This window comes from Vipera ursinii (assembly GCF_947247035.1).
Source record: "Vipera ursinii genome assembly, chromosome: 5".
Taxonomy (NCBI): domain Eukaryota; kingdom Metazoa; phylum Chordata; class Lepidosauria; order Squamata; family Viperidae; genus Vipera; species Vipera ursinii.
Window position 1 is genome coordinate 74,600,719 of NC_139518.1, and position 24,013 is coordinate 74,624,731.

The 24,013-nt window shown below is 38.5% G+C and overlaps 1 protein-coding gene across 1 annotated transcript in view; it reads right to left on the minus strand.

Annotated features, from left to right (window-relative positions):
- The window catches only part of LOC310640811 (lipase member M-like), a gene marked incomplete at both ends in the record, with an annotated part of 74,623 nt that overhangs the window by 26,571 nt on the left and 24,039 nt on the right, over nt 1-24,013 (minus strand). Inside the window, 8 exons of the mRNA XM_083363327.1 lie at nt 382-447; nt 1,551-1,622; nt 3,188-3,334; nt 8,873-9,012; nt 9,876-9,985; nt 11,354-11,552; nt 16,309-16,426; nt 17,251-17,361. Of these exons, the coding sequence (XP_083219453.1) occupies nt 382-447; nt 1,551-1,622; nt 3,188-3,334; nt 8,873-9,012; nt 9,876-9,985; nt 11,354-11,552; nt 16,309-16,426; nt 17,251-17,361 (963 nt within the window). The remainder of the gene's footprint in view (nt 1-381; nt 448-1,550; nt 1,623-3,187; nt 3,335-8,872; nt 9,013-9,875; nt 9,986-11,353; nt 11,553-16,308; nt 16,427-17,250; nt 17,362-24,013) is intronic.

Below are 24,013 nucleotides of genomic sequence, written 5' to 3' on the forward strand. Positions count from 1 at the left end.
TATCATAGCTGGTTATATTCATGCATAGCTCTATGTGTGCATTCCTTTTAATTGAGGAAGAGCAACAATAGTAATGGACACAGTGAAAATATTTCCTAAGAAGGAAAATATAAATCAAAGTCATAAATCAAAATACCTTTACCTAAGCAAAGCACCTTTATATAAACAAAGTACCTTTACATAATCAAAGAATCTTTTTTTAAAAAAAATGGGTATAGCCATGTCAAAATTAAAAACTATACCCATGGTGTTGGATTTTAATTAACATATTTGAGGTACCGGTATGTTTTAACTCAAAGTCTATTATAATACAGGTTCTTGATATAATAATCTAATTATTTTAAGCCATTGTAATTATTTTCCAAAAGCTTTCCTACTTACCTGTTTATATATCATCTGATTTTTGTCCCCATAATCAAAATAGTGGAACTTTTCTGTATTCAGCATCTATCAAAAGCATCAGAGAAAGCATTAGATACTATATACAGTATATCCCCATATCTATGATTATGATTATAGCAAATCCAAAGAACAAGACCTAACAGGAAAAAGAAGAAATACAGAAATACAATGATATATATTTTAATATTGGGACTGGGATCTAAAGAACTGTTATTTCTCATTTGTGATCTAAGAAACTTCAGAGAAAAGGTAAATGTGCTTTAGGTAAAACAATAAAATATTTATTGAAATCAAGAGAAGGTGTTGAGCACTTGTAAGGAAAAAAAAGATTGACCTTAATAAATAGAACTACAGCTTGCAGCCTTGGTCTTTATAAATAGAACTATATTTTAAATACTTCTAGCTGAAGACCTTGATGTTATAACTTGAGATTTGCACTAAAGACTTTGTTATTGAATTATTGATTAACCAGTCACCACGTTGCTTTTTAAATACTCAAATGTAAAATTAATAAAATATTATTTTTAAAAAATTAAGTGAATAATGCAGACATAACATTCTTTAATATGATACACTTTCAAAGTCTGGTGCTCTTCTAAGGCATTGTACCATAAATCTCATAAAACTTTGAATAATATTTGTAGATTAGTACATCCAGAAAATGTGAGGTTGGGACAGACAACCTAGACAATCCTGGAAATTATCAACATCAGAGCCAATGTCATATCATTTCATTTCATTTCATTTCATTTATTTGATTTCTATGCCGCCCTTCTCCCTAGGGACTCAGGGAGGTTCACAGGGCATATATAAATAGCTATACAAAAATTAAAAGAGAATTAAACCATGCCCAATTAAAATACAGCAATAATGTAATAAAAACCAATTAAAAACCCATATTCCCCATCAGGCCAGACCAGCTAACTCAAACAAGTGGGTCTTCAACCCGCGACGGAAGGATCGGAGGTCCGATGCCATCCGGAGCTCAACCGGCAGTTGGTTCCATGATGCCAGAGCACCCACAGAGAAGGCCCTCCCCCTGGGGGCCACCAGTCGACATTCCCTGACCGGAGGCACCCTGAGGTCTCAGGTGACCTTGATGGTTAAAATGGCATACAATCTAACCAAAGTTATTAAAGACAATGTACCTGTTTCCAATGTAAGACGGTTTTAACTGATGTTGTATCTGGATAGTGAGCTGCATATACATCAATTCGGCTCTGTAGAGATTTGATAAGTCAGTGGATTTTTTTTAAAAGAAATCAGACAACTGGTGAAAGAAAATATTTACTTGCATTGCTCATTTTTCAAAGAAGATATAACATCCTACCTTTAGCAGAGTAATAGGTTTTGTCATCACCTTAGGTAATCCTTGGGTTATGATGGCAATTTGTACTGAGAACTCTATAAGTAAGTGTGATATTGTGTGACTGTGCCATAAAAACACAGAAGCTCACTTTACACTTGCATAAATCTCAATCAAAGGCCCACTTTGTCTCACACCCGACAATGAAACTCCTCCAGATTGCCCACTGGTTTTGGTGTTTAAAATAAGAAAGTGTATCAACCCCCATAAGCTACTGTAGGTAAGGTTTCAGGTTATGATCCACCTTACCTGGAATGCTAAGATCTTGGCTGAAATAGTTTCAGCTTTGAAATTAATCACATTTGTTTGTGGCTTTTCAGGGGTCAGAAATGTCTGGATATTGTTGCACATGAATAAATCAAGAATACAGCATTCTAGAATTTTGGCTGCTATGTTGATTTGCCAGAAAGATTTCATTTAGAACTAAAAGACACATTAGACACATCATAAACTTTGCTGATTGCTTCATAAAATGACCATTTCCTGGCTGAATGCATGAGTAGGGAAATATTTATAAAATGCACAGTACAATTCAATATTATGCTTCCAGTCCAATGTACATTATCTTATTTTGGCTTACCATTCACAAAGGACTTCATTATTAGCTATTGTTATTTTATCTTTATGATTCATGGGGTTAGATCACTATCATGAATGTGTAACTGGGAGTGGGTGGGAGAGGAAGGATTTCAATTGTTAGCATGTCCTTGATCTATATTGTCTTCATGGTTCCTTCTCCAGTGAAGTCAGAAAAAAGCAGAACAAAAGTTATTCACTATTATTTTCCATAGATTTGAGCTCCTAGTACAATGCTGTATCCTGGCTGTTATAAACTGCAGTGGTTTTTAACTAAAACACCTCACTTCTCAGCCATTTCAGCTAGCAGTTCAAAAACTGGACTAGTTAACTAAAATAGCACCATATCCTAGTAATGTCAAAAACTGGGAAAGTTAGTCCTATTGGAAATTAAGTAGCCTTTAAGGAATGAAGGACTGAGCCAGCTTGAGGAGTTTCAGAAGGGGCTATTCTGAGCTTCCCATCTTTTTTTTCATTGTACCCAAACTGTACATTGTAGCCAAAATACTGAACTGCTAAAGTTACTTTGGGGATTATATTCTACAGGCCAGTTTTACTGATAGAATGAAATCTATGAGCCATCTGATTAATGCGAATACACATCCATAGATGGATGGGCTCCTTTGTGGGGCCTACACAAATTATTTCTGTTGTCTTTTCCCTAAAATATTCTCAATTTTTTTTAAAAAAGGTGTAGCATTTGAAAAGACGGTGGGTGTAGGAAGCAAAGGATTCCATTCTTTGAAAGCTTACTTTTTGCCTTGATGATGAAACCTTTGTAAAATTTAGAGAGACACAACCCAATACACCATTCAGAGAAATATATTTCACAGGAAGACTTACCATGTTTAGATTTGTTACATTATAAGTACCAGGTAAGAAAATGAGATGTGAACATAATTGATGCATAAATTCAGTTGTGCATAAGTTCTTCATGAAGTCTTTCATAGGCTTGTGGGTAAATATAAAATCTTTGTCACCTAATATTTGCTGTAAAAATAAGAAGTAAATTAAGCATAGATGATGATGATGATGATGATTTGTAAGTCACGCTAAGCTCATCTGGTTCCTACTGACTTTTGAGCCAGCAACATTTAACTTATTGAAAAATTTCATTGACTATATATTACAACATGCAATTGCATACAAGAGCTAGGTCAGTGCAGCAGTTAAAGGTCCTGGACTGGGAGTAACAGACTTGAATACTTCATGAAGCATGAAATCAGCTTTTTCTCAGTTTTTTTCTTCATCCTGGAAGAAAGATTTCCAACCCTTCCTTCCTTCCTTCCTTCCTTCCTTCCTTCCTTCCTTCCTTCCTTCCTTCCTTCCTTCCTTCCTTCCTTCCTTCCTTCCTCTATACTCTTGTAGAACCTGGAGATGTTTCAGATTTTGCCCATGATGCTCCATATCTCCCCAAAGTGGCAGGCTTCATCCACTTGAATGGGATTGGAATTGCCCAGATAACAGAATAACAGAGTTGGAAGGAACCTTGGAGGTCTTCTAGTCCAACCCCCTGCACAAGCAGGAGACCCTATACCAGGGGTGTCAAACTGCCAGCCTGCGGGCTGGATGTGTCATGTAGAGGCTGTGCCCACCCCAGCTCTGGCAATGTGAAAAAAGTTGTGAAACATCGTGACATGTCACATGACGCAGCACATTTGACACCCGTGCTCTATACCATTCCAGACAAGTGGTTGTCCAGTCTCTTTTTAAAAGCCTCCAGTAATGGAGCACCCACAACATCTGAAGGCAAGCCATTTCCCTGGTTAATTGTTCTCACTTTAGGAAATTTCTTATTAGTTTTAAGCTGCTTTTCTCTTTGATTAGTTTCTATCCATTCTTTCTTGTCTTGCTTTCTGGTACTTTGGAGAATAGTTTGACTGCTTCTTCTTTGTGGCAACCACTCAAATATTGGAACATTGCCATCAATGTTAGCCTTCCTTCCTTTCATTAAACTAGACAAACCCAATTCCTGCAACTGTTCTTCATATGTTGTAGACTCCAGCGCCCTAATCATTTTTGATGTTCCTTTCTGCACTCCATCAACATCTTTTTTATATCGTGGTGATCAAAACTGGACGCAGTGTTCTAGTGTGGTCTTACTAAAGCTTTATAAAGTGGTACTAATACTTCATGTGATCCCACACTTCTGTTAATGCAACCCCATTTTAATAATCCCATTTTAAAAAAAAATCTGATACCCTAGAAGATATCATATTTATTGAAGAAAATTAGAAAGCCATAACCAGAAAAAAATTGAGCAACTGCACTTTTTCAGATATCAGTATAATTTATATGTGGACATCACCAGACGGTTAACACAGAAATCAGATTGACTATGTGCTCTGCAGCCAAAGATGGAGAAGCTCTGTACAGTCCATAAATACAAGACCAGGAGCTGACTCTGGCTCAGACCATGAGCTTCTCGTTGCAAAATTTAGACTTAAACTGAAGAAAGTAGGGAAAAGGACTAGGCCACTCAGGTATGAACTAAATCATATCCCTGATGAATATACAGTAGAGGTGACAAATAGATTTAAGGAATTAGATCTGATAGTGCCTGAAGAACTATGGATGGAGGTTCGCAACATTGTACAAGAGGTAGCAACTAAAACCATCCCAAAGAAAAAGAAATGCAAGAAAGCAAAGTGGCTGTCTGAGGAAGCTTTGCAAATAGCTGAGGACAGGAGGGAAGTGAAAGGCAAGGGAGAAAAAGAAAGATACACCCAATTGAATGCAGAATTCCAGAGAATAGCTAGAAGAGATAAGAGTGCCTTCTTAAATGAACAATGCAAAGAAATAGAAGAAAACAATAGAATAAGGGGGACCAGAGACCTATTCAAGAAAATTGGAGAGATGAAGGGAACGTTTCATACAAAAATGGGCATGATAAAGGACCAAAATGGCAGGGACCTAACAGAGGCAGAAGAGATTAAGAAGAGGTGGCAAAATTACACAGAGGAACTATACAAGAATGAGCTTAATGTCCCTGATAATCACAATGAGGTGGTCACTGACCTCGAGCTAGACATCCTAGAATGTGAAGTGGGCCTTAGGAAAGCTGAGCAACAAAAAAGCTAGTGGAGGTGACATTATTCCAGCTGAGCTATTCAAAATCTTAAAAGACGATGCAGTAAAATTGCTACACTCAATTTGCCAGCAAATTTGGAAAATTCAACAGTGGCCACAAGATGGGAAAAGATCAGTTTATATTCCAATTCCAAAGAAAGGCAGTGCCAAAGAATGTTCAAACTATCGCACCATTGCACTCATTTCACATCCTAGTGAAGTTATGCTTAAAATCCTACAAGCTAGACTCCAGCAGTATGTGGATCGAGAACTACCAGAAGTACAGGCAGGATTTCAAAGAGGCAAAGGAACTAGAGATCAAATTGCCAACATACACTGGATCATGGAGAAAGCTATGGAGTTCCAGAAAAACATCTACTTCTGCTTCATTGACTATGCTAAAGCCTTTGATTGTATGGATCACAACAAACTGTGGCAAGTTCTTAAAGAGATGTGAGTACCAGACCATCTTATTTGTCTCTTGAGAAACCTATATGCGGGTCAAGAAGCAACAGTGAGAACTGGACACGGAACCATTGATTGGTTCAAAATTGGGAAAGGAGTCTGGCAAGGCTGTATACTGTCACCCTGCCTATTTAATGTATATGCAGAGCACATCATGAGAAAGGCAGGGTTAGATGAATCAAAAGTTGGAATTAAGATTGCTGGAAGAAATATCAACAACCTAAGATATGCAGATGATACCACTCTAATGGCAGAAAGTGAAGAGGAACTAAAGAGCCTCTTGTTGTGAGTGAACAAGGAGAGTGCAAAAGTTGGGTTGAAACTTAACATTAAGAAAACCAAGATCATGGCATCCGGCCCTCTCAATTCCTGGCAAATAGATGGGGGGAAAATGGAGGTAGTGACAGATTTTATTTTCCTGGGCTCCAAGATCACCGCAGATGGGGACTGTAGCCAAGAAATTAAAAGACGCTTGCTCCTGGGGAGGAAAGCCATGGCAAATCTAGACAGCACACTAAAAAGCAGAGACATCACCCTGTCAACAAAAGTGCGTATAGTCAAGGCTATGGTCTTCCCAGTTGCAATGTATGGCAGTGAAAGCTGGACCATAAAAAAGGCTGAACGCTGAAGAATTGAGGCCTTTGAACTATGGTGCTGAAGACTCCTGCGAGTCCCTTGGACTGCAAGGCGATCAAACCAGTCGGTCCTAGAGGAGATCAACTCTGACTGCTCCTTAGAGGGCCAGATCCTGAAGCTAAAACTCAAATACTTTGGCCACCAAATGAGAAGGAAGGACTCACTGGAGAGGAGCCTAATGCTGGGAAAGATTGAGGGCAATAGAAGAAGGGGACGACAGAGAATGAGGTGGCTGGATGGAGTCACTGAAGCAGTAGGCGTGAGCTTAAATGGACTCCAGAAGATGGTAGAGGACAGGAAGGCCTGGAGGAATGTTGTCCATAGGGTCACGATGAGTCGGACACAACTTTGCAGCTAACAACAACAATAATTCTTAGTAAATTTAAAGCACTCTTCCTATTTCAAATGTATATTTATTCAGTACAGAATAAATTTACAATACAGGTGAAACTCGAAAAATGAGAATATCGTGCAAAAGTTCATTTATTTCAGTAATGCAACTTAAAAGGGGAAACTAATATATGAGATAGACTCATTACATTCAAAGCAAGATAGTTCAAGCTGTGATTTGTCATAATTGTGATGATTATGGTGTACAGCTCATGAAAACCCCAAATCCACAATCTCAGAAAATTAGAATATTGTGAAAAGGTGCAATATTCTAGGCTCAAAGTGTCCCACTCTAATCAGCTAATTAAGCCATAACACCTGCAAAGGGTTCCTGAGCCTTTAAATGGTCTCTCAGTCTGGTTCAGTAGGAATCACAATCATGGGGAAGACTGCTGACCTGACAGTTGTGCAGAAAACCATCATTGACATCCTCCATAAGGAGGGAAAGCCTCAAAAGGTAATTGCAAAAGAAGTTGGATGTTCCCAAAGTGCTGTATCAAAGCACATTAATAGAAAGTTATGTAGAAGGAAAAAGTGTGGAAGAAAAAGGTGCACAAGCAGCAGGGATGACCGCAGCCTGGAGAGGATTGTCAGGAAAAGGCCATTCAAAAGTGTTGGGGACTTTAACAAGGAGTGGACTGAGGCTGGAGTCAGTGCATCAAGAGCCACCACACACAGACGGATCCTGGACATGGGCTTCAAATGTCGTATTCCTCTTGTCAAGCCGCTCCTGAACAACAAACAACGTCAGAAGCATCTTACCTGGGCTAAATAAAAACAGACTTGGTCTGTTGCTCAGTGGTCCAAAGTCCTCTTTTCTGATGAGAGCAACTTTTGCATCTTATTTGGAAACCAAGGACCCAGAGTCTGGAGGAAGCATGGAGAGGCACACACTGCAAGATGCTTTAAGTCCAGTGTGAAGTTTCCACAGTCTGTGTTGATTTGGGGAGCCATGTCATCTGCTGGTGTTGGTCCACTGTGCTTCATTAAGTCCAGGGTCAACGCAGCCATCTACCAGGAGATTTTGGAGCACTTCATGCTTCCTTCCGCAGACGAGCTTTATGGAGATGCTGACTTCATTTTCCAGCAGGACTTGGCACCTGCCCACACTGCCAAAAGCACCAAAACCTGGTTCAATGACCGTGGGATTACTGTGCTTGATTGGTCAGCAAACTCGCCTGACCTGAACCCCATAGAGAATCTATGGGGCATTGCCAAGAGAAAGATGAGAGACATGAGACCGAACAATGCAGAAGAGCTGAAGGCCGCTATTGAAGCATCCTGGTCTTCCATGACACCTCAGCAGTGCCACAGGCTGACAGCTTCCATGCCACGCCGCATTGGGCCAGTAATTGCTGCAAAAGGGGCCCAAACCAAGTACTGAGTACATATGCATGCTTATACTTTTCAGAGGTACGATATTGTTCTATGTACACTCCTTGTTTTATTGATTGCACGTAATCTTCTAATTTTCTGAGATTGTGGATTTGGGGTTTTCATGAGCTGTACGCCATAATCATCACAATTATGACAAATCACGGCTTGAACTATCTTGCTTTGCATGTAATGAGTCTATCTCATATATTAGTTTCCCCTTTTAAGTTGCATTACTGAAATAAATGAACTTTTGCACGATATTCTAATTTTTGGAGTTTCACCTGTACATTGGAACAAAGAACGATCAAAATGTGTCAGTTGACTAATGATTTGTTGCGCTGTTAGTTGAATGAATGCCTATACAAAGTTCACAAAATATGAGCCTATATCTAGCGTGGCTAAATACTGTATTCATCTTTGTGTTTTGTGCAAAATAATACAATAAAAATGATAGGTGCCTACCCTAATTCTTATTGGTATGTGGCAGTTTGAACCATGGCGACAGCAATTTGGGAATGTCTTAATTTTTTTTTTGTCATCTTTCCTTTTTCAGTTCCATCAGTCATAAAAGAATGATCAATGAATTAATACCTTGAATGAATGTTGAGGAAGTGAGGCCAAGAATCTCAATAGAAGATTTGGGACATGTTTAACGTAGATCACAGGAGCTAAGGCAAAGAACATTTTGATTTTATGGGACAGTTCTGGCATGGCTGAAAATGCTATGAAGCCTAAGAGAAAAAAACAAGGAAAAAAAATGGTCATTTACAGCTAAGTAGAATCTATTAGTAACCATTGGCCTAATTTCATGTTGTATTCAGATTCATTTTGAAAGGTCTCTGGAAGTTGTAGGTTTCAGTCCTCTGATTAAAAAAGGTCTAATCCCAAGAAAGTATGAAGAAAAATAAAGGAAAGAGAGTATTGGAAAAAAATAAAATGGAGGAGGGAGGAAGGAAAGCCAGTATTGTCATATCTCAATATGTTATTGAGATATAGTCTCTCAGAATATATTATTCCAATGGAAATGCAGCTCTAGTCTATCCCTGTTTCCATTTTAATTCATCTTTCTTGACAACCTAACTTAACAGGCTGTTGGGAAAACAACAGATTACCCTAATCAACCATCTGAATAAATCGCTCATAATTAGGTTTGGAAGGTCCCTGTGGAATTGTGAAGTAGTCCATATGTTCCTTCAACTCCAGACTGCCATCATTGTCCTAAGTAACTTTAAGAGGGAGAGGGAGAGGGAGAGGGAGAGGGAGAGGGAGAGGGAGAGGGAGAGGGAGAGGGAGGGAGGGAGGGAGGGAGGGAGAGAGAGAGAGAGAGAGAGAGAGAGAGAGAGAGAGAGAGAGAGAGAGAGAGAGAGAGAGAGAGAGAGAGAGAGAGAGAGAGAGAGAGAGAGAGAGAAACTGGATTTATTTTGTTTTCAGGCTATTTTTAAATATTACCAGATAAGATTGTAGATGTTGTTTCTTGTGATAATATGCAAGAACTTTTACATTATCACCAAGAGATAGACAGAGACAGAAAAGGAGAAAGAGAAAGAGGGGAATAAAAGAGAGAAAGAGAAAAGGGTTTTTCATTTCATCATACCAATAGTAGCGCCTTGAGAATAACCAACATAATACAATTGTTTCTTTTTAGTTTTCTTCAAAATAAAGTTTATTGTTGCTGGAAGATCATACATGGCCATTTCATGGAAACTGAAATGAAATAGTAAAAATTGTAATTGTTAATAAATAAGTAAATAAATTTCACTTACCGTGTTTCCAAACATTTCAGTAAAAGCTGCCTTCCACCCCTAACTCTCAAAGCCAGTCCAGAAGGACACCATAATTTATAGTGTCAAAAGCCACTGAGAGAATAAGGAGCATAATCCTTACCCAAATTAGCCTCAGCTTATCAACAAGCATGACAAATGCCATCTTCATACTTAACCTCAACCTAAAATCCAATTAAAATGGCCCAAACAATCTGCTTTTTTCAGGGTTCTCGGTTTTCATCACTTTCCTTAAAATGAGAATACTGGCAACCACTGGATTCAGCAATCACTTCTTGAGACATGGATCCATCTTCACTTCTTTTGAGGCTAATTGAATCACCCCTTCCGTGAAAGAGGCTGACACCCTCAAATGGACCCAACCATAAATTAACTCTCATGCAGTTTTCACCATCCAGGAAGGAGCTGGATCTAACAAGCATGTGGTCAAGCTAGCAGACTCCCTTTTAGTGAGTCACAGGGTCAAACATGCTTCAGGCAACCATACAAGATTTTGCCTTAAGACTTCGTCTGGAACTGATCGATCGGAGTCCAACCAGAGTTATCTGTCATATAGCAAGACTATTCCTCGCAGTGGACCTGGAGATGATTCTTCAGTCCTAGCAAAGACCAGATCACTCTGAATAGGGTCATTGGGCAGCTACCAGCAGATGCAAAAAAAAAAGGCAAGAAAAAAAAGAGCACTTCACTGGCCTTATTGCCATGATGCAATCTCTAATATGGATTATTACTTGTGCTCAGTTGGATTGCAATAGCTCAGCAGACCCTCGAGAAAAACTGTAAGCTCCCTCGGGAAGCCCTTTGGGTCCACAGTCACCTGGAATTGGTTAATCTTTGTGTTGGGGAGCCAGTGTGATCTAGTGGTTAAGGCACCAGGCTAGAAACCAGGAGACTGAGAATTTTATTTCTGCCTTAGGAAATAGGCAGGAAATCTGGCAGGGTGACTTTGCTTCAGTGACTCTCCCTTAGCCCAGGGTTCCCCAACTCACAGGCTGCAGCCCATTATTGTGTCTTGAACCTTTCGGAACCAGTGGTTGGGCGAGAGCATGCATGTGCTCCATTTGCACTATTGGTAGGAGTGCATGCCTGTTGCTCGCCTAACTGGAGCTGCACAAGCACACAAGCTTGCACATCATACATACATACATACATACATACATACATACATACATACGTGTGTGTGTGTGTATAATCAAGCTCCTTAGCATCAACCCTGAAAACCATACATTAGCAACATGTTACTAATATAGCTCAATATGGGAAGAGAGTTTCAAACCATGACTCAAACTACCTGAAATTCCAAAATTCCTCTTGATCCACTGAGAAAGTCTGGTGCCTTTGAGACCAGCTTGTTCCTCGGCTGTTTCCCAGCCAAACATCACAGCCTGCATCCGCAAGTATAAAACCAAGACTGTTGTCGGCCATGTTCTCCACCCAGTGACTGGCTTCTCCAAATATGCCATGTTGCAAAAAGACAACAGGCTTTCCATCTGTAGGATTTGTGGATTATATTTTTTAAAAATAAAATGTTACAGAGTTGAGGTTTCAAGTCATGGCAACAAAACATTTTAAACAAATCTTACATTCTTCTTAAACATTCATAATACAGGTAATCCTCAAATTATGACAGTTCAAAGGCGACCATTTAGAGTTAGGACATAGCCTCCCCTCCCAGTACTTGTGACACAGTCCCAAAGTTATGAATGTTGCAGCACCATGGCAGTGGTTCACCCTTATGAACAACCACAGAAGTGCTGCAACACTTGCCCTGCCTATTCCCTCCCCCACACACACACACATACACTGGGTCTGTACAGGCACTGGGCTGTGGATACTCACCTTGTGAAAACCTAGCAAGCCTTTGGTTTCTTGGCCTGCTTTGGTGCTTCAGGCCTTCAGTGCATTGGCAGAGAATGAAGGCCTAAACTAACACAAGATCATGTGAGATAAGTAGCACAAGATCCCACAGTACTTTAGACATTTGTTCTCTGCAAACAGAGGCTATAAAAAGAGGAGGGGGAGTTGCACTATATGTAAGAGAACACTAAATATCTGCAAAAATGAACATGATCAAAGATAAACTCTCTCCAGAATGTATATGGGTCAATATAAAAGAAAAAAAGTGACATTACCATAGGCGTATATTACAGGCCACCCAATCAATCAGAAGAAATAAACAAACTCTTTGCCAACCAGTTAACAAATGTATGTAGGAAGCATACCACAGTAGTAATGGGAGACTTCAACTATCCAGATATCAACTGGGAGACAAACTTTGCAAAGAGCGGGAGATCAAACAGATTCCTAACCAACCTAACCGACAACTTTGTCACTCGAAAGGTGGAGGAGGGAACTTGATGTAAAGCTATACTGGACTTAATCCTTACAAACAGAGAAGTGATAGAGGGAATAGAAATTACAGGAACCCTGAGTGAATGTGACCAGGTCATACTAGAATTTAATATAATGCAAACAACAGCAATAGAAATCAATCCAACCAAGGTCCCAAACTTCAAAAGAGCCGACTTTAACAGACTAAGAGAGAACCTAGGAAAGATCCTATGGATGAAAATCCTAAAGGGGAAAACAATCCAAGAAGCATGGGAAACCCTGAAAAATGTAATCACAAAAGCCCATTCCAGTATAATACCACTGAGAAAGAAAAACAAGAAATCCAAGAAGCTGATTGCCAGCAGACAGCCAGAGCATGCAAAGATAAAGTCAAGAAAGCAAAGGCTCAGAATGATCAAAGGCTAGCAACAGAAATCAAGGACAACAAAAAAGCTTCTTCTAACATATTAACAACAAGAAAAAAAAATCAAGGAAACTGTAGGCCCACTAAAGGGAGAAGAGAGTCAATCTGCCTTTACCTCAACAGTAAAAAAAGGTGTTGTCACACAGGCTGAGAGTGGAGTAACTGCACTGACTGACCCAGCCTCTGAGAAACAACTGAAAGACAAAGGGCTTCATCACACAGTGCCCCCTAAACTGACAAACACTAAGGACATAATCCAGCTTCCATCCTCATTTGATTTAGAAGTTCCCACAACATCTTTTCACAAGATGAACCCTCAGCCAAGCCCCTCCAAAAATGGACATAAATCTACATTCATAGACTTAAGCCAGAGTACCTGCTCTTTGGGAAAAAAAATCATTCTTGGAGCAAGAGCAGAGGCACACTGGCAACCAAGATATAGAGGAGCAACAACAAGTTCTGCAACCCACGAGGGGGAGAAGAGAGTAAAGAAATTACAGGCAACAGGGAGAAAGCAGAAACCTTGATGAATATAAATCACTGGGACCTGATAAGCTACATCCCAGAGTTCTGAAAGAGCTGGCAGATGTTATCTCAGAACCATTGCATCACATCCTCCATAAAACCTGGATTTATACCATTTATACCAGAGGATTGGAAAAGGGCTGATGTAGTCCCCATCTTCAAGAAAGGAAAAAAAATGGACACAGGAAACTACAGACCAATCAGTTGAACATCAATACATGGGAAAATCCAAGAAAAGATTATTAAAAAAACAGATCTGTGAACATCTAGAAACAAACAAACTCATAACTAGTAGCCAGCACAGGTTTGTCAAAAATAGATCATGCCAAACCAATTTCATCTCATTCTTTGATAAAGTGACTAAACTAGTAGACCAGTGAAACTCAGTGGACATAGTATACTTGGACTTCATTGACAAGGTAGACCACAACCTGCTCCTTGGTAAACTAAGAAAAGGTGGGACAGACAACATCACTACCAGATGGATCTGTAACTGGCTAACAAACTGTACTCAATTAGTAGTCCTCAGTGGCACTCCATCCACATGGAGAGAAGCAAGCAGTGGGGTACCACAAGTTTCCATCTTAGGCCCAGTACTCTTCAATATCTTCATCAATGATTTATATGGGAGAATAGAAGGGGAACTCATCAAATTCACAGATGACACCAAATGAGCAGGAGTAGCCAACACCTCAGAAGACAAACTCAGGATCCAAAAAGATCTTGACCAACTTGAACAATGGGCCCTATCCAACAAAATGACTTTCAATGTGTAGAAAAGCAAAGTCTTACATTTAGGCAGGAAAAAACAAAGGCATAAATACAGATTGGGCGAGACCTGGCTCAAAAACAGTAACTGTGAGAGGGACCTTGGGATGATCTTAGTGGATGATCACTTGACTATGAGCCAGCAGTGTGCAGCAGCAACCAAAAAAGCTAACAAAATCCTGGGTTGTATAAACAGAGGGATAGAATCAAGATCACGAGAAGTACTATTACTGCTTTATGAAGCCCTAGTAAGACCACACCTAGAATACTGCAGCCAATTTTGGTCACCACACTACAAAAAAGATGTTGAGAGTTTGGAAAAATTCAAAGAAGAGCAATGAAGATGATCAGGGGCCTGGAGATTAAAACATACGAGATTTGGGCCTGGCTCATTTTAGGAAAAGAAGAAATAGGGGAGACATGATAGCAGTATTCTAGTATCTGAGGGGCTGCCACAAAGCAGATGGGGCCAGATTGTTCATCAAAGCACCAAATGGAAGGATGAGAAACAACAGTTGGAAACTGACCCAAGAGAGAAGCAATCTGGAACTAAGGAGAAATTTCTGACAGTGAGGATAATCCACCAGTGGAACAGCACACCCCCATAAATCATGGGTGCTCCATCACTGGAGATTTTTAAGAAGAGACTGGACAACCACCTGCCTGAGATGATATAGTTCTCCTGCTCGAGCAGGGGGCTAGACTAGAAGACCCCCAAGATCCCTCCCAGATCTATTCTATTCTATTCTATTCTATTCTATTCTATTCTATTCTATTCTATTCTATTCTATTCTATTCTATTCTATTCTATTCTATTCTATTCTATTCTATTCTATTCTATTGTAGTATCATAAAGGTAAAGGTAAAGGTTCCCCCGCACATGCGTGCTAGTCGTTTCCAACTCTAGGGGCCGGTGCTCATCTCTGTTTCAAAGCCAAAGAGCCAGCACTTGTCCGAGGATGTCTCCGTGGTCATGTTGCCAGCATAACTAGACACCAAAGGTGCACAGAGCGCTGTTACCTTCCCACCGTAGTGGTCCCTATTTTTCTACTTGCATTTTTATGTGCTTTCGAACTGTTAGGTTGGCAGAAGCTGGGACGAGTAACAGGCGCTCACTCTGTTACACGGCACTCGGGATTCGACCTGCCAAACTGCCGACCTTCTGATTGACAAGCTCAGCGTCCTAACCCACTGAGCCACCGCGTCCCTTTTCTAGTATCATAGGTGGTTATATTCATGTTATATTCATCTGTGGCAAAAAGCTTTGCAAATAGAGAAAAGGCCTGAAGTGCTGAAGCTTTCCCTGTTTGCAAAGCCTTTTGCCATCTTTGCAAAAAAACCTTTGCTGCCGAGAACTGCCAAGATGTTTTCTCCCTCTGGGCCTCCATTTCTTCAAGCCCTCTGCCGATAATGGAGCCAGGGAGGAATGCACACGCCACTCTTGTTCTCCGTTCTTAGTGGCAAAGGCTTTTTGCAAAAATGACCTGAGCCTATAGGGATGCAATCTCTCATCCCTCCAGGCCTCAGCAAGCCTTTGCTCAAGGTGAAACCATAGTAGAGAGGCTGCAGAGGAGACAGCTCCCTTGATCACCGAGATCTACATAAGGTAAATGACTCGGTCAAGCAGCATGGGGGGAAGGGGGAAGTATGAGATATCTCAGTGGGACAGGGGAGGACTTGGGTGATCAGAAGCACTAGGCCTCCCCCATGGCCTTCCCCATTCTGAGACACCTCATTCACCTAACAACCCACAAGTTTGATTAGCAAATGCCTGGCTGAAAGCAGTGAGTGATCACATTCAAGTTACACGGTTCACTCCTATGAATCCTCAGGTTAGGAATGTAATTGGCAGGCTCTATTGCATTCGTAACTCAAGGATTATCTCTATTGTAGTATTTATATTTAATAACTTTATTAAGTTTTGCTCACATATTATTGAATTCTAGAGAAAGTTATCCAACCAAATATCCAAATTGCATGGAGCTGACCATTCATTGCAAGAGAGGCTTATTTTCTAATATGAGGTACATATAATAATATGTTTTGGATCCCAGATGTTGCTGAAGTTGATTCCATTTTAGTATGTTAAATCTTGGGAATGTACATGTATCTTTCTGCATTGGCATAGCTATTAAAACATTTTATATCAGCTTGATAGATCCAAAATTGACTTTGACTTAAAAAAAAGAGAGAGATACCTATGACTGCAATGTTTTTTCTTCCCCTGGGAATTCTGTTTATTATCAAATAATAGCCATCCTGTGTCAAGACTTTATATTCTTCACTTGGGTAGCCTTGATGAGAAATCATCTGACTCTGGGAGAAGAAAACAATTAATTCCTGCAGTACATAAGTTTGAAGATTTTTTTTTCTAAAGCTAAAACCAAGCATCAGCGGGTGGATCATGTACAACACAAGATCTCTCTCTCTCTCTCTCTCTCTCTCTCTCTCTCTCTCTCTCTCTCTCTCTCACACACACACACACACACACACACACACACACACACACAGACAGACAGACAGACAGACAGACAGACAGACAGACAGACACAGACACACACGGTGATGAAGAGATGGAAAAGACCAGACTCCACCAGGAAACAGATCTGGATTTGTATTCACTGGGGAAGGGATACTGCTGTTTTCTGTTAAAATGCGCAATGCTGAAATAGTGATCCTTAACAGCAAGCATGTAAATATGTGTGTTGATATAGTATTAATGGTAATATAATTTTTCCTATACCAGTAACCTTGATTGCAATCTTAACTAGGAATTCTGTCCTGTGTAATATCAACATTACACAAAGACCTAGCTCTTTGGAGAAGATTTGAGTACTGGGAAAGCTGGAAGGAAAGAGAAGAAGATGATCAACAGTAGAGTAGATGGACTTAGTTACAATGGTAATAGGTGCACAGTTGGAAAACCTGAAGGACCAGTTATGGACAGATCATCATGGAGAAAATGTGGTTGCTAAATGTCAACACTGATTTGATGGCACACAATCAATTAATTGGTATCAATGTTGGGAAAGAATGGTGTTGATGTTGCAATAAAGGAAAGAACAAATGGTCAATATTGTTACTCAGGAGTATGTTTCAGACCCACTTCTACTTCATTATTTATAGATCATATAACTTACAACATTCATATAAACTTCAGGATTCGCACGTTGTTGACTGATATGTTCTTCATAGCCTGTCAATCCTCGTATTAGGTATGCTAATACAATAAACCTATACATTTTCTTTCTCTTTTTTTAAAGAGGACAAAAGAAACAAAAGAAATGAATCTCAAAAAATCAATATAGTTGACAAAATGCATACATTCATTTAAATCCTGACTGTAATTTTGAAGACACTGAGGACTATAGATGATCATGAACCTCTCTGTTAGGACAACAATAAAAGCGATGAGCTGACACAATTCTTATCTTTCCATTTAACATCAGCATTCTGAAAACACCTAGCAAGCTTAAACATCTCTCTCACAATATTTTCATAGCTATCAAAACTACAGAAAGTTTTGTTGAGAAATAACTAATGGGTAGTTGATTTTCTCATAAAGCCTACCTACTCTAAGAAAATGAATCCCGTCAGAAAACTCAAATCAAATGTGGAAGAAATAAATATATTACCACCCAAAATTGTACTGCTGCATTAGAAAAAAATATTTGGAATAAATATTTGGAATATCCTTAGAATAATAACTACAAATAAATACCTTCTTAGTTGACACCAGCTTAGTCTGTTGCTAGAGGCATCTTAAGTTACGTTTTACTACACTGTCATTTAAAACCACTGTAGTACAAATATTGTGGGTGGTTTCTTCAGATGTGGGTGGTAAAGATGCCACACTTGTGAAGAGCTTCATTGGCAACACCCAGTTAATATAGGGCTCAAAAAGGAAGAAGAGAAATGGATGGATAAAATAGTATTGTGATGTTCCCATATTTTATCTTGTCATTCACAAAGACATGCTCCATGGCAGGGAAAAGTGAATAATTGCTGGGGAAACTTTTTGTCCTGTTTTGATGTACAATATATCTTGCTATACATTGAGAAATGCATGCTTTAAATCAACATGATTTATTTTTTGTAATTAATTCATGAAGGTGCTCTGGCTGCATGGTTATGGAAATAATCCAATCAAAATATATAAGAGTTGGAGGGTTTATGTTCTTTAACTTATGTCAGACTTCTTTGGATAGAACTAAGTTGTGTTTCCATAGAGGCCCAAATGAGAATTTATCATTTGTAACCTTGGCTAAAGCAAATTTTCTGGGGTGAGTTCCTGCCTCAGTCTGTCTCACTGATCAGTTTCTTTCATCTTGGATAAGTAACATAACCTTCTCAAATTGTTCCATTGTGGCCTTTCAGTATTTGATTTTCAGTCAAATGCTTTTAAAGCTTAAATCAAAGAAAGCTATGTCGAAGATCAGACCAACTTACACCTGGAGAATAATAGATTTCCAATTGTTGTTATGGGGGCATTTATGATAGACTTTTCACTAATTAGTTTTCCTATCTTCTCCCCCTCTTACATAGAACAACATTTACCCTAGTGAGGTTTGATGTCATCTTCAGGAATATTGGAATGGAGATTCAGCAACATCCTATATTTGGAACGATTGTGTCTATTGTCAGGCAAGGCTATCAACAGAGGTTTGCCCATCTTGCTGTGTGGCCCTTTTTATCACACTTCACACACTTAATTAATATTTACTCTTCTTACTAAAAGAAGGTTGGCCCGAAATGGAAGTTACATTCTTTCCTTAGCAGACTGAACAACTGAACTGGAAGTTGCTAAATTCTGGGTTTATATCCATTCCATATTCTCAATGTGGCACTTTTAATATAGTGACTTTTAAAAGCAATATTAGCCTTAACTTTATTGTACTATAGAAAGACATGCCATCCAAATGTCAGGTCTTGCCCTTCCAGTTCTAAGATTCTTTTATTTCTCATCAGCAGGAACTACTCCTTCATCAAAACCAGGCAGCAGGCTGAAAAACACCTAATCCTCTTTGTTCCTTTGCATTTTAAAGGAATTTGAATTTAATCCTTGCTTTTTTCCTTTGTCATACAAACCTAGATATATCATTCTTTACTGATTAAATGGAACAAGAGTTGTCAAAATAAATATTTGTCTGAAACATAAACCTCATTTTAGGCAACATTTTTGTCATGGAAATTCTCCCCCAAAATGAGGATTGTATTTTCTCCCTTCTTAGCATAACATTCTTAAATTTATTCTATCTTATCATAATTGTTCCGAAATAATGTACAATTTATATTAGTCATAGTACTAGTGAGGGTTTTTTTCTTTTTTCTCAGTCTTAAAACCGTTTTTTTTCATTGATTCTTTTTGCACTTCCAAGGAAAAATAAATGATTTTGTATTTAAAGGCTGCTTATAAAAAGTAGAATTAAAATTATGGAAGCTAATTTGTAGCTTAAAAGTAATTTGCTATGTATAATTAGCCCTTTAAATTAATCATTAATTTTAGTCCACATGTTATTATTGATTCCCACATATTGACATGTGATATATTGTATGAGACATATGCTTAACATTAGGTATCTAAATCATAGGTTTATTCTGCATTCATGCAGAGAAAATCAGATAGAATATATTTACTCAGAAGATAAGTATCCTCTTTGTTTTTATTCAGCTGGTGACATCCTATCTATCACAGGATCACAGGAATTCAACAACCACCTGTTTAACCACCTGTGTAAACAGCATTCACAGGAAAAATACACTCTGTTTTCTCACAGAAAATGTATAGCTTTCCACAGTACATAATTTTAAACTACAAAGCACATCCCTACTGTGTTTATTATTTTTTATATAAAGTTTTATTGATTTTCTAGTTTTACATTTAAATATTTAAAAAGCAACATGATGACTGAGTCTAATATTCAGAATACACATCTTGTCTATTTGAATATATTCCATTTCTCACCATCTTACATCAACTAATTGATAATACAATATAACATTCTTATCTTCTATTAATTTCCAAACATCTTAAATTTAGTAACCAAATTTTCTCTTGTTTCAACATCAAATACTTCCTCTTTTTTCTCTTAATGTCTACTCTCATATTTAAGCTAGTGCAGCTTTTATTTATATCAGCTAAGTAAAAACATGTTTATTACATTTATCAATATATTTTAGCTTATATATATCTTAATTAATTTTGCATTCAAACTTTATAAACAAAACAATATTCAGATTTAACTTTTAATATTTATACTTCCAAATTTTTAAAATAAGCAAAGTTTTCTTTATCTCAGTTCATACAAAGTCTAGTATTCAAAATACATATCTTGTCAAATTGAGTATATTCTGTTTTAATCCTCACTATAAATCAAAGCCCCAATCTTCTTCAGCCTTATTCTAGCTTGCTTTCTTTGCCAACTCACCTTCCATGTCCGTGCTTTCAAGTCATCAAATAGATCTCCCTTACTTGTTTGAAGTAAGAAAGGCCATCCAGTCACCATTTTTTTGGAAGGGCTAACAAATCATCTCTATTTTTTCTCTCTTGGCGTAGTTGTCCTAAAATGTTTGTCTTCTCTTCGATCTGTTTTTCTTCTTGATCCTCAGGTTTCTTCTGGTTTGTATAGAAAGTCTTTTTCATTTTCAGTGTTGTCAATCCCTTTCCTGGGTTTTCCATTAACTGTGTTTGTTGATCAGTTGAATCTTCTATCATAATATTTGATTGCTCCACTTCTTCTCTTATATTCTGTGTAGTTGATTCTTTGGGTGTAATCAAAGTTTGGGTTCTCTGGGCTGACATCTTGTTCTTTTCTGTAGTTTCTTATTTCATCAGTGGCTTTAAAAATAGTTTCATGAAGTGCTCTCAACATAAATAAAATCTGTTCCTGATCTTCATCCATATTCTTTTAATGGTGTGAATTAAAAGCTTTACAATCAGAGAATGAGAATAATTTTATCACTGAGTATAGAACATATCTGGGCTTCTCACAGCTGATTGCAAAGGTTACAAAGTTCTTATCTATAGTCTAGGCTTCAGTCAAGTCTCTTTTAGACAATAACAGGTTGTAGTATCAGGTTTAGCCACAAGATGTCACCCATACCATTTATGATTTTCTTTTAAGACCAAGATTTTTATAGTCCTTTTTCCAATTTTACTTCTTTTTTATAAGTAAAAACTCAAATCTTCAATAAGAATAAAAAGTCTTTTAGTCCTCAGGCTTTAAAAAGATAAAAATCCAATTAAAATCAGGTTATTGTTTCAATGTTTTAAACTCCCCTAGATAGTGGGGGTGGGGTAGAATTCCCCTTCCCTCTCTCCACAGGGAGAAAAATACTTTTGGCAGCTTATACAGGTGGAAAAAATACTTATTGAAGAGAGGTAGATCTCACCCAGTCTCATCCACGCTGCTTTATAGGTGCCTGGTGGTAAGTTTGACTTTGGCTGTCTGCAGCCTAGTGATGAGCCATATTTCTATGGCTGGTCTTTTGTCTACCAGTTTAGAGGACTGCACAGATTAAGCAGAAGGGCTACCACCCACCCACATTCCAGCGGGGATTCCCTCCTTGCTGGTTGCCCCTAAAGGGCAACTTTCAACCCTTTCCAGGGTCACCTACCGATGTGAAATTGATGTGGAAGACGGAGCTCGCCTACCAAATGTCTGTGGCAGCCACGGCAGCAAACCAGAAGTCAATGTGTTTATTTTTAACACACTAGTCAATACATTTTTCTTTCACTGTCAACTTATTTATGAACAACTCAATAACTTTTGGGGGCAAGAAAGAGTTTTATGGATTTTATTATGATGTTGAGCTTGGGCTGTCTAATTTAGAATGGTTCTCCTAGTCAGTTTCATCTGTCCACTTAATAATTCTGCCATATTTAAAATACAGTATGATGCAGATAATTTTCTTTTACTCTTCTAACTCCTCCTTTCATCATTATTATTTATTTCTTTGCATTTTGGTCCACATAGTTGTTTGGGTATTTAGCAATTATTGTTTATACGGTAGATTGTTGTTACTTTTGGCCAAGATTTTATGTGTGACCTCTTTCTCTTTTTATTCTTCTTCCTGTTTGCCCCCTTAATGTACAAGATATGTATTTCACAAGACTGGGTATGCTTTGTGTGTATATCTAGAAAGATAAATAAACAAACATATCCTTATCTTCATCTTCATTATATTGCTGGCAAAGTAATATAGGCATGTCTAAACAAGAACCTCAGCAAGTGGCATCCCATGGCTTACCTCAATTCCAGAAAAGTCAAAACCGTCAGATCTGATTGTCACTTGAGGGGGATGAACAGAAGTTATAGAATTATGGGCTAAATTGATGAGATTAAAATCATCTTGGAAGATGGAAATCGCAAACTGCTTCCATACTGCTACCAACAGGACTATATGTTTACCAGGAGCTTAGCATGAGTCAATACTTTATATGGACACAGAGTTCTGAACATATCTAACAATTTGTTATTAAAGCACAGATGATCTTGCAAAAATTATGGCTTTATCCACATGACCCACAGATAATAAAAAAGATAATTTATTTTTAAGAATAAAGGAAGAGAACTTTATAAGGCAGGAACAGAACATTACTTGACATTAATTTCTCTATTACATGCTGTCCTCAAAGCCCAGAGCCCAATTCTTTGATTTTCTAAAGATAAAAAAGCATAGAATAAGTCCTTCATTTAATCTTGGAACGGGATTACCTTGCTGAAGGAAAGAGAATTTTTGAAACACTCCAGTGTTTCCTTGGTTATTTAATCAGACTGCAATTAAGAGGACCTGAAAAAAAAATCCCTTCTTTTCTCTGAAAAGCAAGAACATCAGAGGTACTTCAGATTCTTTCATGGACATTTCATAATCCTTACCATAGAACCATTAATCTCAAAAAGAATGTCCTAATTCCAATGTGTCTGGTGACTCTTCTGCTGTTATTTGCCATTCCTTTCTTAAAATAATATTGTTTAGCCTCTTCATGAAGAGGAATAATACTTTTGTCTGCATCAGAAGTAATAACACATGTCCTTCACCTTGATAGCACACAAATGCTGATATGCAGACAGGACTGAGATATTTATCACATCCTGCTCTAATTGCAAAACATGATACAGGTCATGTTATTAAGTGCTTAAGTGATGGACTATATTTACACAGAATGGTTTCTACCATACAAAGATTCAGATGGAAAACATAATTCAAAAGCAAAAGCTACTTTATTAAAGTCAACTGCCTATTCTCTACCATCTGCAGTGTATGCCTCCCAGCATACACAAAGGGACAGCACAGCAGGAGGCTGATGGTGCAGATCAGCAGAGGGGTTGGACAGCTCCGGGCGATAACTGCTCACTCAGGATAAGCCTAATGAGTTAAGCTGTTGACAGCCCCAGGCATGGTCAGCCTGGTGGGAAGCCAGGATCTACACGCATTGTCACCTGCACTGGCAGGAAGCCCAGGTTTGAACTGATTGGATGACATCCACCTGGGCAGGTACAAATAGACGCCAGGCTTCCCTGTTTCCCCAGTTCGTTCTGTTCAGAATAAACTCATCTTTACCCCAGCTCTGTGTCCGTCTCTATGTGAAGCACGCGACTTTACACCATCCTTCAGCCAACTCACAATAAAACTGGAGACTGTGGTGCAGTGATTCAAAATAATCTGAATAACTTTTACTCATCTAGCGACAATCCTCCTGTTGAAGAAAGTGAACTAATCCCATCAATAGGCAACAGGGTGAGAAATGGCAAGAAATTGTAGGATGACAGAGATTAGCCTACTATATTCACTTAGGATTGTGTTATACAGTAATGAAATAAAATTCAAAAATCAATTCTTCTTAGCTTCTTTATGAGAAGGACACCATCAATCCTGCTAAGACTGAGTGGCTGTGGATAC